Genomic DNA, 18,510 nt, shown 5'->3' with positions numbered 1-18,510 from the left:
TTTCTCTGCCTTTTTGTGTGAAATATAAAACTTGTCAAATTTAAAAGTGGTACCGTACTTTCATTTACTAATGGGATGATTTTAGCTGTTAGGTAAATAAATAACTTTGCTGGCCCTCTAAAGACTTCATTTGAGATTGGTCTTGCTGTGTTGTAGTGTATATATTAATACAAATGAAACAATGTCACCTCAGCGTACATTTGTATTAGTATATACAACACATCAAGACCAGCCACAAATGAAGTCTTTAGTGGCATTTCTCAAGCTGAAAGAACTGAAGAAAAAAGTCAGGCCTCGAGTTGCAGTATTGAAGGATTCTATGGGGAAAATAGTGAATTACGCAGGAAGCATCAAAAGGAGATGGAAGGAATACACAGAGTCACTGTACCAAAAAGAATCAGTCAATATTCAGCCATTTCAGGAGGTAGCATATGATGAAGAACCAATGGTACTGAAGGAAGAAGTCCAAGCTGCCCTGAAGGCATTGGCGAAAAACAAGCCTCCAGGAATTGACGGAATACCAGTTGAGATGTTTCAGCAAACGGATGCAGCGCTGGAAGTGCTCACTGGTCTATGCCAAGAAATTTGGAAGACATCCACCTGGCCAGCCGACTGGAAGAGATCCATGTATGTGCGCATTCCAAAGAGAGGTGATCCACCAGAATGTAGAAATTATTGAACAGTATCATTACTATCACATGCAAATAAAATTTTGCTGAAGATAATTAAAAAACAGTTGTAGCAGTACATGGACAGGGAACTGCCAGAAATTCCAGCTGGATTCAGAAGAGGCCGTGGAGTGGGGGGTATCATTGCTGACGTCAAGAGAATCCTGGCTGAAAGCAGAGAGTGCCAGAAGGATGTTTACCTGTGTTTTATTAACTATGCAAAGACATTCTACTCTGTGGATCATAACAAATTATGGATAACATTTTGAAGAATGGGAATTCCAGAACACTTAATTGTGCTCGTTAGGACCCTGTACATAGACCAAGAGTCAGTCATTTGAACAGAGCAAGGGAATACTATGTGGTTTAAAATCAGAAAAGGTGTGCATCAAGGTCGTATCCTTTCACCATACTTGTTTAATCTGTGTGCTGAGCAAATAATCCAAGAAGCTGGACTATATGAAGAAGAACGGGGCATCAGGATAGGAGGAAGACTCATTAACAACCTGCGATATGCAGATGACATAACCTTGCTTGCTGAGAGTGAAGAGGACTTGAGACACTTACTGATGAAGATCAAAGACTGTAGCTTTCAGTATAGATTATATACCTCAACATGAAAAAAAAAAAACAAAAATCCTCACAACTGGACCAACAAGCAACTTAATGATAAATGGAGAAAGCATTGAAATTGTCAAGGATTTCATTTTACTTGGATCCACAATCAGCACCCATGGAAGCAGAAGCCAAGAAATCAAATGATATATTTCAAATGTTAAAAAGCAAAGATGTCACTTTGAGGACTAAAGTACACCTGACCTAAGCCATGGTATTTTCAGTCATCTCGTATGCATGGGAAAGCTGGACATTGAATAAGGAAGGCTGAAGAAGAATTGATGCTTTTAAATTATAGTGTCGGTGAAGGGTACTGAATATACCATGGACTGCCAAAAGAACAAACAGGTCTGCCTTGGAAGAAGTACAGCCAGAATGCCCCTTGGAAGCTGAATTGGCAAGACTTTGTCTCACATACTTTGTCTCACATACTTTGTACACGTTATTAGGAGGGACCAGTTGCTGGAGAAGGACATCCTGCTTGGTGAAATAGAGGGTCAGCAAAAAAGAGGAAGACCCTTAATGAGATGGATTGACACGGTAGCTGCAACGATGGACTCAAACATAGCAACGATTGTGAGGATGGTGCAGGACCGGGCAGTGGTTTGTTCTTTTGTACATAGGGTCTCTGTGTGACTCCACTACACCTGACAACAACAAGGATGCTGAGGTGATTCATTGGTAGGACTAGGCCCAGAGTCTTGTCTGTGTGTTTTAGCTCAGTGGTCTTAGACTAAGCTAGTCCCAAGTTAGGTTCTCATAATAGGAACAAACAGTATGGCATGTTCTTCATGTAACGTGCACTCATGAATGTCCCTAGGGTGTGACTTTAATTTCTTGGAGTTTCCCTTCTAGGACTGGATGGACAATGGCCCAGAACAAGCTATTCAACAAGATCCTCAAAGCCTTGCAGTCTGACCGGCTTGCCCGCTTGGCCAATGAAGGGGTAAGATGCTAGCAGTCTGTCTAGGGTGGCTCCTTCTAGTTTAAGCTTCACTCTCTGACTGACTTGCTACCCACTTCCCCATTGCAAACAAGGTGGCCTTCATGTTTTATCAGTTCCACTTACATCTTTCAGGCTTGTAATGAGCCAGTGCTGCGCCGTGTGGCCGTGGACAAGTGTGCAAGGAGAGTGCGGCAGGCCCTGGCAAGCGTGAGCTGGGACACCAAGCTGATCCAGTGGCTGCACACCACCCTAGTGGAGACCTTGAGTTTGCCCATGCTGGCTGCCTACCTGGATGCTTTGCAGACTCTGAAAGGGAAGGTAAGGCTGTGATCAGTGTCTGCCCTGCCCCTAGCGGTAGTCAGCCTCTGTCTGTGGGATCAGGATGTAGGATTGGGCAAGGTCATTGCCTGGTCAGCTTGGAGGGCATGACTGATGCTAACAGGTCTGCTATTAAAAATAGGAGACAAGGTGTCATTTCATGTTTGCTTCTGGTATAGATGTCTTCAGCCCTGCTGTCTCCAGGATGAGGTGTGGGACCTGAAAACCAGAGTATACATTTAGCCTCTCCAACCCTTCAGCTTGTGGTTTCAGTCATCTCTGAGGTGAGGTGAGGGAGATGAGCTGAATTACCACGGAGGAGATGACGGGCGTAGCGGGGAGGAGTGTTGAGAAGGGTGCAAGACTCGTGGTGTACAGGGTTCTGGGGAGTTGGATCAGAGACCTGCAGTGACTCGTAGTGTGCAGGGCTCTGAGGGGTTAGAGCAGGGACCTGCAGTGACTTGTGGTGGTGTGCAGGGCTCGGGGGGGTTGGAGCAGGGACCTGCAGTGACTGGTGGTGTGCAGGGGTCTGGGGGGTTGGAGCAGGGACCTGCAGTGACTGGTGGTGGTGTGCAGGGCTCTGGGGGTTGGAGCAGGGACCTGCAGTGACTGGTGGTGGTGTGCAGGGCTCTGGGGGGGTTGGAGCAGGGACCTGCAGTGACTGGTGGTGGTGTGCAGGGGTCTGGGGGGTTGGAGCAGGCACCTGCAGTGACTGGTGGTGGTGTGCAGGGCTCTGTGGTGTTGGAGCAGGGACCTGCAGTGACTGGTGGTGGTGTGCAGGGCTCTGCGGGGTTGGAGCAGGGACCTGCAGTGACTGGTGGTGGTGTGCAGGGGTCTGGGGGGTTGGAGCAGGGACCTGCAGTGACTGGTGGTGTGCAGGGGTCTGGGGGATTGGAGCAGGGACCTGCAGTGATGCCTCAGTCTCTACTCATCGCGGGATGAGCTTCAGGAGCAACGTTTGGTTTTAATCATTTTTTGCAGGATTCTTTATGAAATGTATTATTGCATTTTTATTACTTAGACAATATTGCACACAGCTGAGTTGTTTTTTGTGTGATTCAGGTTTTTTATGATTTTAGTTATTGTATTAGGTTATATACGGTGTGGTTAATAATTATATCTTTCTAGGATTTTCATAAAAATTAGATAATCCGTGTAGAATGCTTGGCACAAAATTTGGCACAGAGTTAGCTCACAGAAACTGTTAATGGTTGTTTAGCACAGCGGTACCCCTACAGGTTCTTGAAATATTTGAGTGTTTTGCTTCAATACAAAATGGCCTCAGACAACTTGGATTGATTCAGTTCTTGACTTTTTTTTTTTTTTAATAGTGTTTCTTCTTTGCAGGAAGCTTACGACTATAATTTGCCGGGCAAACAGCTTCCTCTTAGCCACACCCAAAATTTTTTCAGATTCATTGTTTCTTACCTGTTTTGAGGTGAAAAACTAGATTATTTCTAGTTGTTGTTAGGTGTCATTGAGTCGGTTCCAACTCCTAGCAACCCTGTGTACGACACAGTGAAACACTGCCTGGCCCTGCGCCATCCTCATAATCGTTATGCTCAAGCCCGTTGTTGCAGCCACTGTGTCAGTCCATCTCGTTGAGGGTCTTCTCTTTTTTGCTGACCCTCTACTTTACCAAGCATGATGTTCTTCTCCAGGGGCTGGTACCTCCTGAAGGCATGTCCAAAGTACATGAGACGAGGACTCGCCATCCTTGCTTCTAAGGAGCATTCTGGCTGTACTTCTTCCAAGACAGATTTGTTCATTCTTTTCGCAGTCCATGGTGTATTCAGTATTTTTCACCAGCACCATAATTCAAAGGCGTTCAGTTCTTCGGTCTTCCTTATTCGTTGTCCAGCTTTAGCATGCATGTGAGGAGATTGCTGGTAGTTTCTACTTACCGAGCATTAGCTCTGTGTGCCAGGTGCATAGCTTGTTTAACACTCATAGCAGCCCTATGAGAGATCATTATTGCCTTGTTTTTTTTTTAATGAGGCAACTGAGGCTCAGCAGAGATTAAGTAATTTATGGAAAAGTTTGATGGAATGCTTTCTAAAGTAAAAACAAATCAGTACGTTGTAGTGGTTGGCACCTCCATTTTGGCTGCCTACAGTCTTCTTGGCTTCCTTCCTGGTGCTCAGTAAGTGGCCTTGCGTTAGATGAATGAGTGACCACTGCCCAGGCAGCCTTTTTGAAGGCGGAGTATTATACTTCCATTTTGATCCTTGGACTTTGGCGTTGAAGCCTTTTTTAGCACACTGATGCCCAAGAACAGTGATTATGAGCATGGCGCAGGACCAGGCAGTGTTTCTTTCTGTTGGACATGAGTTCGCTGTGAGTCAGAGCCGACTCAACGGCACCTAACAACAATGTCCAGCATGTTTTACCCAGCTAAAAACGTGTTAGAGGGAACCTTTTTTTTTTTTCCCCCCTTTGAAATGGAAACTGGAGCCACTGGGTGATGCAAACAGTTAAGCAACTACTGTTGGAAAGGTTGGCAGTTTGAACCCACCCAGGGGCGCCTTGGAAGCCTGCGCCAAAAGGTCACAGCCTTGAAAACTGGTAGGGCAGTTCTGCTCTGCACTCATGGGGTCGTCAAGAGTCAGAATCGACTTGATGGCTACCACCAACAACAAAATAGAAACATCTTTATTTTTTTTTTTCAGTTATGAAGGTAAATGCTCATTGAAAAACCAAAATGCTACATAAATATATAAAGAAGAAAATGAAAATCAATGGAAAGCCCATCACTAGACATAAAATGATTGCTCGTATACATACAGATATGTATAGATACAATTTAGCACAAATAGCATCATATAATACGTACTGTTTTACTACGAGGAAACCCCAGCTGGTGTAGTGGTTAAGTGCTACAGCTGCTAACCAAAAGGTCGGCAGTTCGAATCCACCAGACGCTCCTTGGAAGCCCTATGGGGCAGTTCTGCTGTGTCCTGTAGGGTCGCTATGAGTCAGAATTGACTCGACAGCAATGGGTTTGGTTCTGGTCTTAGTACATGCTTAATTTATTCAGTAAATATAAACATAGGGCTGTCATCACATTTGATGGCTGCTCCATTGTTTGGATGTACCATAATTTATTTACCTAATCCCCTGAGGCTATTTATATTGTTTGAACGTTTTTACTGTTGCAAATAGCCCTATGATAAGGAAGCATAATTTCTTACTTGTCTTAGTGTCTTAGGCTAAATTCCTAGAAGTAGAATTGTTAGGTAAAGATGTTTGCACTTTCTGAGTATTGATACAAGTTATCAGACTGCTGCCTGGAGAGCAGAGGCCGCACCAGTTTATACTGTTGCCGCTGTCTGGGAGTGCCCATGGCCACACACACAGCATCGGTTCTTGAAATTTGCCAATATGATCTGCCCTGCACAGTCCCTGCCTTATAGCACGCGTTCATAAAGGGTTACTTTGCTCTTTATTTTTTTGATTATTAATGAGGCTAAATGTATATGTTAATTGAGGTCTTTCGGCCTTTAGTCTTTCTCATTTCTTCCTTGTGTGATTTCTTTACCTTCATGCTGCTTCCAGAGTTGTCATTCTGTAATCTCCTCGCCTTGTGCCATTGTGCCTGTTAAGACCCACATAGATGGGACAACTACCAAGGCAGAACCTACCTTAAATTCTAATCTGTTTTATGTATCAATAGAGTCAGAAGAAGAGGCCCCTCCCTTGGGTCTGGCCTGTTTTTTCATAGGAACTGAGGGGTAGAGTGGGGAACGTCATGGTAAATTTCTCCAGTTCACCTCTCTAAGAGTTCTTTTTGGTGAAGTGAAGAAAGATTGGAGAAGCCCTCAGGCTATTGTGAATCTGTGGGGACAATGGGGGAAGGTCCTGTGCATGCCCCTCCCCCCAACTGATGAACTTTGTGTTTGGAAGGCTGGAACCAAACTAAAATTTGACAAATTAACCAAGTAACCGAGTACTGTAGCACTCATTGGAGCCCTGGTGGCACAGTGATTAAGAGCTCGGCTGCTAACCAGAAGGTCAGCAGTTCGAATCTACCAGCTGCTGCTTGGAAACCCTATGGGGCATTTCTGCTCTGTCCTATAGGGTCGCTATGAGTCGGAATCGAGTTTGGTTTTTTTGGTAATACTTGTTGACTAATTTACAGGATGGAGTGGTGGTGGGTCATGGTGACATTTTCAAGTTGAAAGATGCTGAGTTTGTTAGCAACAGAAGGCTTGTTTAGTGTTGAAGTGAAACAAAACTTAGGACCAGATAAGGACCAGATAAATTCCTAATGGTAGGAAATTTGACATTAATTCATTCATTCAGCAAATGTTTATTTTGTGCCTATAACGTGCCCAGCTGGGGTGGACCAGACAGAAATGCTCCTTTCTCTGGTGGAGTTCGTTTTCTAATGAAAGCTGGTCGCAGACGTCCCCTGTCTCCTTCCTCTGGTGGAGTTCGTTTTCTAATGAAAGCTGGTCACAGACGTCCCCTGTACTGCTCCTTTCTCTGGTGGAGTTCATTTTCTAGTGAAAGCTGGTCACAGACGTCCCCTGTCTCCTCTGTGTGGTGGAGTTCGTTTTCTAGTGAAAAAGCTGGTCACAAACATCCCCCCGCACTGCTCCTTTCTCTGGTGGAGTTCATTTTCTAGTGAAAAGCTGGTCACAGATGTCCCCTGTCTCCTTTCTCTGGTGGAGTTCGTTTTCTAGTGAAAAAGCTGGTCACAGATGTCCCCCTGTACTGCTCCTTTCTCTGGTGGAGTTCGTTTTCTAGTGAAAGCTGGTCACAGACGTCCCCTGTACTGCTCCTTTCTCTGGTGGACTTGGTTTTCTAGTGAAAAGCTGGTCACAGATGTCCCCCTGTACTCTCCTTTGCAGTAGAAGATGACCGTTGATCAGTCTAGCCCAGTAAGTCCCCTGAGCTCTGGGGGAGAAGGAACAGCAGGGCCACAGGTGAGAAGGCCCTGAGCCAGGACAAATCCTGGCAGAGAGTGGTGGCCTATGAGTGTTTTGAGTATTTTTAGACGTGTCCTCTCCTCTGCAGCACTCTACCTATGGTAAAGTACAGCTTTGGTGAATGGATCTGGGGGTGAGTGTTGGAGGGGCCCTGGGTCTCACTTCTCTGCCCACTCTGCCATGGCAGCGTGATGTGGGTCTAGTTTCCCTGTAAGGAGGTTTGCACTACTTACCCATCTGAGTTACTGTTGGGATGTGTCCTGTGGTAATGCGGTTCAGCTTTCAAGAGCATGACAGACCGTTGAGGGGACTCGACAGGTGTGCACAATCACGCATCACCCAGCCTTGCTCCGGGGTCCAGTGCGAGCTAGCCACCAGTCAGCAATGGCCTCAGGCTGGGGCGGGGGTGCAGTCCTCCCTGGGCTGTGCTCCCACAGTGGCTCTGCCATTAGACTTTTATTTTCCTATGATGGTGTTTAGTTCACGGCGCATACTCTGGTTGTTTCCCAAAGGATATAAATGACTGAGATCGTTTTACTTTTAAAGCACGTGCTGGCTGTTACAATGGAGGTGGACGGGACCACGCTCGTGGCCCAGTGACTGTTACCGTTAGATCGTTGTAAAACGCAGAGAAGGTACAGACCCTCGCCTCTTGATGGTCTGTTGAGTGAAGTGCAGTGCTGGGAAGCCAGGGAAGCTGGGTCTTCCCAGTTCCAAGTGGAGAAGCCAGTTCTTGATTAATTATTTGTAAGTACTTTATGTTGACAGAAAGCGGGTTCAAGGATTCCTGGTTTCACAGGTGTTCTCTACTGCCAGATTAAGCTTTCTGACTCAGATCAGATTCTGCGAATCTGCCTCAAGTCTTGAGTGGCTCAAAATTATGGAGTAAGTTACGTAGAAACGGCCAGTTTGTGGTTGAAGGTTCTTTGCAGTTTGCCCCTAGCCTCTGTTACCAGCTTTATGTTCACCTACTTCCTTACTTGAATCATCAGCCTCAGCCCATCTGTGCCTAGAATAAACCCCGTATGTTCTTGCCTCCTGCTGGTATCTGATCGGAAGGCCTCTCCCCACATTCTTCTGTTGGAATCCTGCCTGCTTCTTCAGAGCCTGTCTTATACCCGTCAGATGGAGATTGCCTCTCACACTTCCCTGTTCTCTGCCTGCTGGTCTGAGCCATGGCTGGGTGGGGCTTCTCGGCTCCCCCTCCCCTTTCTGTGCATTCCCCCAACAGATTAACTTCTCTGCCGTGCCCGCCTGGTGCCTGTGGCAGTAGCTGCTACAGAAATATTTGCTCCCTGAGTCGAACTGAGAAAGCCTCATGGTTATATTCTCCTGGTTTCTCGTACAGAAATGTTGACAGTCTCTCTCCTTTTAAGTTAACAACACTGTCCTTGTCATTGCCGAGGGCAGCTTCTCCTCTTGTCTTTCAGGGTTCATAACCTGCATCGACCGTAGTACTTTTTTTTCTCCAGTTTCTCAAGAGGTTTTTTTTTGTTTTTCTGAAAATGCTAACATTTTAAAATCTTTCTTCCCCTGTGGGTAGTGTGGAATCGATAGAAATATTTCTTCTCAGTGTAAGTGTCAGCATCCTGAGCCTCATGTTTACCTATCTGTAAGGTCACCTTGCTGGTGGTGTAAAAAGTGGGGTATAGTATAAACCGTGATATGTACAATATAGCAGGAAACAGATTTCTTTAACGTGCCACAGCTTGAAGACAGTAGTTTTAGGAAAAAAGTGCAGAATTTTCCAGCGAGGGGATTTAGAAAACACAGAAACCTGTGAAGGAGAGTCACCTCCACAGAGAATCGTCATTAACATTCGGGCACATGTTCTTGTAATTTTTTTTCTGCATAGAGGTAATTTTTATATTTTCTGTTTTACCTTTAACATTTTAAAAAATTATTTCTCTGTGTTATTACAGATTATTGGAAATATTTGAAACTAATCCTTATTATCTAAATTATATGCATAATTGGTTTAACCACTTGCTTAGTATATACAGTTAGATTGTTTTTACTTTTTGATTGCTATTGAGACTGAATTTGTCTTCATGCACGAGATTCCCCCTCCTTGATATTTCTGATCCATTTTCTTGGGGACTGTTTTCTGAAGTGAATGCTTTGGAAAAGGGGTAGGAGTAAATTAAGTCTCTTGATGCATACCACCAGGTTGGCTTCCAAAGGCTCACACCCATTTTCCTTTAATGGCAGGAGGCCTGCGGTTCAGCCATCCATTTATTTGTACTTTTTGCTCCTGAGGAATACTTGAGAGACTTGGTGGAAGTCTGTTTATGCTGACAGTGGGCTCAGGCCTCTCGCCTGGTTGCTGGTGGTGAGGTCGTCTCCCACTTGGCCCTGGCAGCATCCCTCTTCCTGGTCTTAGATCCCCACCTTGATTGACCGGATGCTGGTGTCGTCTCACACGAAGACAGGGGCTGCAGGAGCGGAGGCCTTGTCCCTCCTACTGAAGAGGCCCTGGGACCCTGCCGTGGGGGTGCTTTCTCATAACAAACCAGTAAGTTGGACAGCCCAGGACTTCACATGAAATTTTTAGAATCCAGCCTGAGAACTGTGTCAGTTCTCAGGTCAATAAATGGCTTAACTTTTCCACTAATGACTTGCTTTGTCTAGCACTTTAACATAGTTTCACAAGCAGATGGTTGGGATAAGAAGGGTTTTGGGATACATGGGATTTAGTGGAAGGATCCCTCCCACTCACTGGTTCTGGGGTGGCATTCTTTCTCCTTAGAGCAAACTCCCTGGCTCTCCTTTGATTCTCATTGCCTCCTCCGGCCCCTCCAGCTCCGTGTTCCCCACCTCACGCCGCCACCGCTTCTGGCAGTCTCAGCTGTCCTGCTTGGGCAAGGTATGTGTTGGAGGAAGAGCTGTTCTCACGGGGTGGGAGTGTAGTTTTGGAGGATTGAGAAGAAAATGCGGGAGGGGGTCAAGATGGGCGAATCGAAACTTAAAGCGTCCTTAGCTCTTCTTCTGTTGGGAAATCCAGTGGTGCTTATCAGAGACTGAATGGATGAGGGTAGGTTAAGGGGATTGAGAGAAGACTTGTAGTTTGTCTCTGCTGCCATGGATGCTGCCTTCTTTCCTTATAGGTCATCCCTGTATCCACCCATCTGCTGAACAATGGCAGTGGGGTAGGCGTTCTGCAGTGCCTTGAACATATGATCGGGGCCGTGAGAAGCAAAGTGCTAGAGGTGAGACGGCCTGTTTCAGTTCACTGTGGCACCACCCAGCATCCTGGGCTTGTTCCACACGCATCTCTGGCCCCCTGTGTCTTACTGTTTTCTTTCTCTTCCCACAAAGATTCACAGCCATTTCCCACACAAGCCCATTGTCTTGATTGGCTGGAATACGGGAGCTCTGGTGGCCTGTCACGTAAGTATTTTCCATCTTATTTGGAGGCCACCGAGAACTTGGAGCTTGTCCTGGGATAGAATACTACCACTGTTAGGATGATAGCTACTAGCGAGGCTTTCGTTAGGCTCGAGGCATTGCGCTAGATGCTTTGTCTATATAATGGCACCTCAAACTGCGGAAGAGAAACTGTATTTTCTAATTTTGTTGAGGAAATTTTTAAATAAAGACAAAATAAGGGCAAATAGACTAGTATACTAAACCCCTCACGCAGCTTTACCGACGATCAATCATGGCCAGGCTGTTTCACCTTGTTCCTCCCTGCTTTCTCCCTTCCCCCTATTATTTTGAAGAAAATCCCAAATATTTCATTTCACTTATATATATTTCAGCTTTTATATGTATAAGAAAAAGGTTTTTTTTTATTTTTTATCTTTTTTAACCCCAACATAAATACCACGCCATGACATTCTCCCACCTAAAAAAGTAACAACAGTTCTAACATAAGGGCGCCATTTGTGTTTTCCTGGTTGTATTTGCTACTAGTGGAGAAAAAGTGACCCGGAGACTCCATACAGTCTGGAGGATTGACAGGACTGAAGGACTGAATTTCCCATCCTAAGGTTCAGCCTTCTCCTGGGGTCATCTCAGGGCACTGAGTCTCTAGGTGGGGCTGCTTGTGGAATGGTGCACCTGTGTTCCTTGCTCTTAACTGCTGCTGCCCCGGCTGATGCACCTGGGGCTTAGGGCAGGCGAGTAGGAGAGGGGACTGGCTGCTAGGCCTGGCCCGCTCCTGGTTTTTGGGTAGGCTTTAGCTGCAGGGCATCAGTTGCCCTTTAGATGGACTGTGCTGTTGTTTACAGGTGTCGGTGATGGAGTATGTCACTGCGGTTGTCTGCCTTGGGTTTCCTCTGCTTACTGTGGACGGCCCCAGAGGGGTAAGAACAGGGGAAGCTGCTAGCTTGGTCGTTGGCAGGTGAGAGTGAGGGAGTGCAGGCCTCTCCCACCTGGTGTCCATCCGGACCGCAGTCACGGGGACTCTCCTGGGTGGAGTTTCCAGGTCAGTGCCGAGTGAGTGTCCACTGGCCAACTCTGAAACATGCACCTGTTCTAGGACGTGGACGACCCCCTCTTGGATATGAAGACTCCAGTCCTCTTTGTCATCGGTCAGAATTCTCTGCAGTGTCACCCTGAAGCCATGGAGGACTTCCGGGAGAAGATTCGGGCTGAAAACAGCCTGGTGGTGGTCGGGGGAGCCGATGATAATCTCAGGTGGGTCCGCTCTCCCAGAGCTTGGGAGCGCCGTGCTGCCTGTAAGGGGGGTGTGACTGCAGGCCAGTCTGCTTCAGTCAAAAGTGGGCGCCTAGTTTTTTTTCTTTTAACATTTTAAAATAATTTCAGACTTAACAAAAAGTTGCAAAAATCATTCAGAAAATTCCCATATGCTCTTCAGCTATATTTCCCACATTTTAACATCTTCCACAGCCATGGTGTAATTATCAGATGAGGAAATCAGTGTTGATACAGTACTGTCATCTAATGGACAGCCCCGCGTCATCAGCTGTCTCATTAACACCCTTTCTCTGGTTCCCAGTTAAGTCCACATGCACATGTTGCATTTGGTTGCGATGTTTCCTCAGTCTCCTCTCATTTGGAACAGTTCCTTGAGTCTTTTTTTTTGTCTTTTATGACCTTGACATTTTTGAAAACCAGTTTGAAGGCATTTTTGGAGGCCAGTTACTTCACAGAATGTCCCTCAGTTCAGGTTTCCCGGCACTCTGTTGGGGTTAGGTTGAGGATGTGCATCTTTGGCAGGAAAGCCGTAGAGGTGAGGTCACTTCTCAGGACATCACACAGGGGGTGATGTGGTGGCGTCTTATCACTGTGGATGTTGACTCTAGCTGCTTGGTTTCACCCACGTTTCTCCTGGGTGAGGTACTGTGTTTCCCTTTGTAATTAGTAAGTACCTTGTGGGGAGAAGATACTTGGCGATTTTGTAAATATCCTCTTCCTCATCATACTTGCGCTGAGGTAGGTGCTTTTTTTCTCTTGATTTCTGTGCCTTACTGAGGACGCGTGGGAACATAGATTAACTGTGTATTAAGTGTCGTTTTACAGATCTTGGAGGATAAACACAGCCAGACTTTGAAAGTTAGTTTTTTTAACATACCTTAGTTATTATTTTTTAATAATTTATTTGTCATTGTTGAGAATATACACAGCAGAACATACCAAGTTCTACATGTACAGTTCAGTGTCATGAATTACATTCTTCGAGTTGTGCGACCATTCTCTCCCTTTTCTGAATTGTTCCTCTCCCGTTAACATATACTCACTGCCCCCTAAGGTTTCTGTCTGATTTTTTGAGTTGCTGTTGTCAGTTTGATCCCATGTGTTTAAGGCAGATGTTCTTTACTAGTTAAGCTATACTGTTTTTTGGTTTTAAGAATATTTCAGGGGATATTTTTGGTTTAAGGTTTAAAGATTATCTCAGGGCAGTAGTTTCAGGCGTTCATCCAGCCTCAGTGGCTCCAGAAAATCTGTATTACGTTAGAATTTGAAATTCTGTTCTGTATTTTCCCCCTTTTGATCAGGATTCTATAGAATCTTTGATAAAAATATTCAATAATGGTAGCCAGGCACGATCTGGTTCTTCTGATCTCATGGCAGAGGAGACAGTTGTTGTTCATGGAGGCAATTAACCACACATTCCATCTTTTCCTCCTACTCCTGACACTCCTTCCTCTGTTTTTCCTGGTAAAGGGAAACCAATTGTTGTACCTTGGATGGCCGCTTGCAAGCTTTTAGGACCCCAGGCACTATGCAGCGGGTAGAGCAGATCGCTAAACAGACTGATTAACTGGAATGTCCCATGAAACTAAGACCCTAAACCTTCAAACCAAGAAACCAAATCCCATGAAATGTTTGGTTATATATAAGCAGCCTCTGACGCTGCTCTTCATGTTTGTTTTGTTGTTGTTGTTATAGGTATCACACAATTTTTGCCAATTAATTGTTTACAGGTGTACAGCTTATTGACAGCAGTTAATCGCTATGCAACCCTACCCTTAATCAACGTGATTTTTACATCACTGTAAACCAAAACTCAATGCTGCATAAGCAGTGACCCCCACTTTCCCCTTCCTCCCCATCCCTGGTAACCACTAATAAACTTGGAGCTCTGTACATTCGCCTGTTCTTGTCTTTTCATGTAAGTGAGGTCATATAATATTTGTCCTTTTGTGAGTGACTCATTTCACTTGGCATGATGTCTTCAAGCACCATCCCTGTCGTAGCATGTACTGAGAAGTGGACTGGCTGAGTAGTAGCCATTGTCTGTGTGTCGGAAGAGGTTTTCAGAAGGTGTCCCTGGTCATTGAGAGGGCCACGCTTAGCTCACAGGGGTGGAGTGTGTGTAGGGCTTTTAGTTATGTTTTCAAGAAACCTACTGAAAAATAGATTGTGCCCTTCATCGGGCTTTTTTTTTTTTTTTTTATTAACTTTTATTGAGCTTCAAGTGAACGTTTACAAATCAAGTCAGACTGTCACATATAAGTTTATATACACCTTACTCCATACTCCCACTTGCTCTCCCCCTAATGAGTCAGCCCTTCCAGTCTCTCCTTTCGTGACAATTTTGCCAGCTTCCAACTCTCTCTATCCTCCCATCCCCCCTCCAGACAGGAGATGCCAACACAGTCTCAAGTGTCCACCTGATACAAGTAGCTCACTCTTCATCAGCATCTCTCTCCTACCCACTGTCCAGTCCCTTTCATGTCTGATGAGTTGTCTTCGGGGATGGTTCCTGTCCTGGGCCAACAGAAGGTTTGGGGACCATGCCCGCCGGAATTCCTCTAGTCTCAGTCAGACCATTAAGTCTGGTCTTTTTATGAGAATTTGGGGTCTGTATCCCACTGATCTCCTGCTCCCTCAGGGGTCCTCTGCTGTGCTCCCTGTCAGGGCAGTCATCGATTGTGGCCGGGCACCAACTAGTTCTTCTGGTCTCAGGGTGATGTAGGTCTCTGGTTCCTGTGGCCCTTTCTGTCTCTTGGGCTCATAGTTATCGTGTGACCTTGGTGTTCTTCATTCTCCTTTGCTCCAGGTGGGTTGAGACCAATTGATGCATCTTAGATGGCCGCTTGTTAGCATTTAAGACCCTAGACGCCACATTTCAAAGTGGGATGCAGAATGTTTTCATAATAGAATTATTTTGCCAATTGACTTAGAAGTCCCCTTAAACCATGGTCCCCAAACCCCCGCCCTTGCTCCGCTGACCTTTGAAGCATTCAGTTTATCCTGGAAACTTCTTTGCTTTTCGGGCCTTCTTTTTTATATGCACCATCTTGGAGCTTAATTTCTGTCGCGTGCTGTAACTAGCAGCTTAAAGCTCCCAGCTGTCAGGCCAGGTTCACTCAGAAGTGTTTTGGAGAAGCCCTTCTGACCTTTGACATTCTGTCAGCTTCTTGTGGATTTAGTGTCTAATCCTTTGATGCTGAAGGAGATGTTTTCATGTAAAAACGCTGTTTTTCTTGATAACTCACAGACCTGGACCTCCGTGAGGATAGGTTGAGAGTGTTGAGTTGCTGTGAGGGACTGGGGGGAGGTAGCAGCCCTGTTACTGAGAGCTGCACTGTGAGACTACTTATGAGACATACTCGTATGATACCGGGAACCCGACAGGGAGTCAGGGGCCTGAGTTTAGTCTTGACCTTTTCGCTAAGAATCGTGGGTAAATGCTTAACTTCTGGGACGCACTACCCTCATCTGTAAAATGAGGGTGTTAAATGGGACTGAGGCCAATAACTAGTAAACTGGAATCTCAGAATTTGTAGACTCATGTTGTTGTTCAGCCTGTCACTTGGTATGCTATTTCTCACTCCTCCAAGGCACCTTATCAGAAGCCAGGGGTTTTAAGGAGTGCAGCCAGCTGGGGTAGTTTTCTCTTACCCCTTTACAACTGACTTGTGACAACTTTTCCTCCCTTTTTGGTAATCTCAGCTGAGTTGTTGTCAGGTGCTGTCAAGTCAGTTCTGACTCACAGTGACCCTGTGTACAACAGAATGAAACGCTTGCCTGGTCCTGCACCATCCTCACAATTGTTATGCTGGAGCCCATTGTTGCAGCCAGTGTGTCAGTCCGTCTCGTTGAGGGGCTTCCTCTCTTTTGCTGACCCTCTACCTTACCAAGCGTGATGTCCTTCTCCAGGGACTGATCCCTCTCCATAACACTTCCAAAGTGTGTGAGATGTATTCTCGTCATCCTTGCTTCTAAGGAGCATTCTGATTGTACTTCTTCCAAGACAGATTTGTTCATGCTTTTGGCGGTCCATGGTATATTCAGTATTCTTCGCCAACACCACAATCCCAAGGCGTCAATTCATCACCCAGCTTTCACGTGCATATGAGGTGACGGAAATCGCCATGGCTTGGGTCAGGCGCACCTTAGTCTTCAAGGCGACATCTTTGCTTTTCAGCGCTTTAAAGCGTCTTTCACAGAGAGTTGCCCAGTGCAGTGTGTCTTCTGATTTCCTGACTGCTGCTTTTGTGGTGTTGGTTGTAGCTTCCAGTAAAATGAAATCCTCGACAACTTCAATCTTTTCTCCGTTTATCATGATGTTGCTCATTGGTCCAGTTGTGAGGATTTTTCTTTATGTTGAGGTGCAATCCACACTGAAGGCTGTGGTCTTTGTCTTCATCAGTAAGTGCTTCAAGTCTTCCTCCCTCTCAGCAAACAAGGTTGTGTCATCTGCATAATGCAGGTTGTTAACGAGTCTTCTTTCATTCCTGATGCCCTGTTCTGATAGTCCAGCTTCTCGGTTTGTTTGTTCAGCATACAGATTGAACAGGTATGGTGAAAGGACAACCCCGACGCACACCTTTCTGGACTTTAAACCATGCATCCCCTTGTTATATTTGAACGACTGCCTCTTGCTGTGTGTACGGGTTCTTCATGGGCACAATTAAGTGTTCTGGAATTGCCATTCTTCACAATGTTATCCATAGTTTCTTATGATCCACACAGTCAAATGCCTTTGCATAGTTAGTAAAACACAGGTAAACATCCTTCTGGTATTCTCTGCTTTCAGCTAGGATCCATCTGACATCAGCAATGCTATCCCTGGTTCCACATCCTCTTCTGAATCCGACCTGAATTTCTGGCAGTTCCCTGTCGATACACTGCTGCAGCTGTTTTTGGATGATCTTCAGTAAAATTTTGCTTGTGTGTAATATTAGTGATATTGTTTGATAATTTCTGCATTAGGTTGAATCACCTTTCTTGGGAATGGATGTCAGTACGAATCTCTTCCAGTTGGTTGGCCAGGTAGCTGTCTTCCAGATTTCTTGGCATAGATGAGTGAGCGCTTCCAGCGCTGCATCCGTTTGTTGAAACATCTCAGTTGGTGTTCCGTCAACTCCTGGGGCCTTGTTTTTCGCCAGTGCCTTCAGTGCGGCTTGGACCTCTCCCTTTAGTACTGTCAGTTCCTCATCACGTGTTACCTCCTGAAATGCTTGAACATCAGCCAGTTCTTTTTGGTATAGTGACTTTGTGTATTCCTTCCATCTTCTTTCGATTGTTCCTGCATCGTTTAATATTTTCCCCGTAGAATCCTTCAATATGTCAACTTAAGGCTTGAATTTTTTTCTTCAGTTCTTTCAGCTAGAGAAATGCCGAGCAGGTTCTTCTATTTTGGTTTTCCATTTCCATGTCTTTGCACATGTCATTGTAATACTTTACTTTGTCTTCTTGGGCTGCCCCTTGAAATCTTCTGTTCAGCTCTTTTATGTCGTCATTTCTTCCATTTGCTTTAGGTACTTGACGTAACACTGAGCAGCACTGAGTAATCTCGGTGCAGGCCTGGGTCGGGGGACCTCTAGATGAGGTCCCAGCAATCCAGGTAGAGTTGCTCTGTGTGTAGGGATTTTGAAATGTGTAGTCCTAGGCTCTGTACTTGGTTATTTACATAGGTTGTTTGTTTAATCCCTGCAACTCCGTGAGGGAGGTATTATGATTTCCTGTTTTGTAGATGTTGCAGTTCAGATTCAGAGAGGTTAAGTAACCTGCCAGTGGGCTAAGAGCCCTCCTTCTCGGACCTAGAAAAGTAACCAATACAGATGAAAAATCCATTCTTAATTCCACATGATGCTATGAAATAGAAAGTAAACACTCTTCCTTTTTGTCTTCTAGAATAAGTAAAGCAAAGAAGAAATCAGAAGGACTAACTCAGAGCATGGTGGACAGATGTATTCAGGTGAACCGCCGCTTTATGCATTTTTCTCAGAAAGGCTTGCTTTTCTGTAGCTTTTCAGGTTTGGTCTTGTTTGGCAGCAGACTCCTTGGCTCTGAAGGGTGAGAGGTTATGCACTGGGGCCTCTGGTGGGCCTAAATCATAACAAAGAAAAGGGAAAAAAGGGGAAGAAAAAGAGAGGGAGAGTGATGAGCTTAAGAGGCAAGGGAAGCATGGGGGCAGGGGGAGAAAGGGCCTAGTGGAGGGGAGTGACAGAGTGTGACCCCCCCAATGTGGGGTGCTGCTCATGGAGAGGCATCAGTCCACTGGCACCTCTCAGCAGTCCTTCAAAGGCTGTTGTTTGTGCCAGGCTTTGTTTGAGTGCAGAGGGCCTGCACACCTGGCCCCCAAAGGTGAAGTTAATTTAACTTTGAAAAT

General features: G+C 45.5%; 1 protein-coding gene across 13 annotated transcripts in view; it reads left to right on the top strand.

The window, feature by feature from the left end:
* The window catches only part of KANSL3 (KAT8 regulatory NSL complex subunit 3), a 66,287-nt gene that overhangs the window by 13,986 nt on the left and 33,791 nt on the right, over nucleotides 1–18,510 (top strand). For all 13 annotated transcript variants that reach the window (XR_010317884.1, XR_010317883.1, XM_064268412.1 and 10 more), the window contains exons 4-12: nucleotides 2,139–2,229; nucleotides 2,362–2,547; nucleotides 9,862–9,993; nucleotides 10,228–10,344; nucleotides 10,586–10,687; nucleotides 10,797–10,868; nucleotides 11,711–11,785; nucleotides 11,962–12,119; nucleotides 18,033–18,096. Coding sequence is in view for 11 of the 13 variants with exons in the window: in XM_064268412.1 (XP_064124482.1) it covers nucleotides 2,139–2,229; nucleotides 2,362–2,547; nucleotides 9,862–9,993; nucleotides 10,228–10,344; nucleotides 10,586–10,687; nucleotides 10,797–10,868; nucleotides 11,711–11,785; nucleotides 11,962–12,119; nucleotides 18,033–18,096 (997 nt within the window). In the remaining 2 variants the exon portion in view is untranslated. The remainder of the gene's footprint in view (nucleotides 1–2,138; nucleotides 2,230–2,361; nucleotides 2,548–9,861; nucleotides 9,994–10,227; nucleotides 10,345–10,585; nucleotides 10,688–10,796; nucleotides 10,869–11,710; nucleotides 11,786–11,961; nucleotides 12,120–18,032; nucleotides 18,097–18,510) is intronic.

This window comes from Loxodonta africana, chromosome 15 (genome assembly GCF_030014295.1).
Source record: "Loxodonta africana isolate mLoxAfr1 chromosome 15, mLoxAfr1.hap2, whole genome shotgun sequence".
Classification (NCBI taxonomy): Eukaryota; Metazoa; Chordata; class Mammalia; order Proboscidea; family Elephantidae; genus Loxodonta; species Loxodonta africana.
The sequence above is the reverse complement of the archived record's forward strand: the minus strand, read 5'-3'. Positions and strand labels throughout refer to the sequence as shown.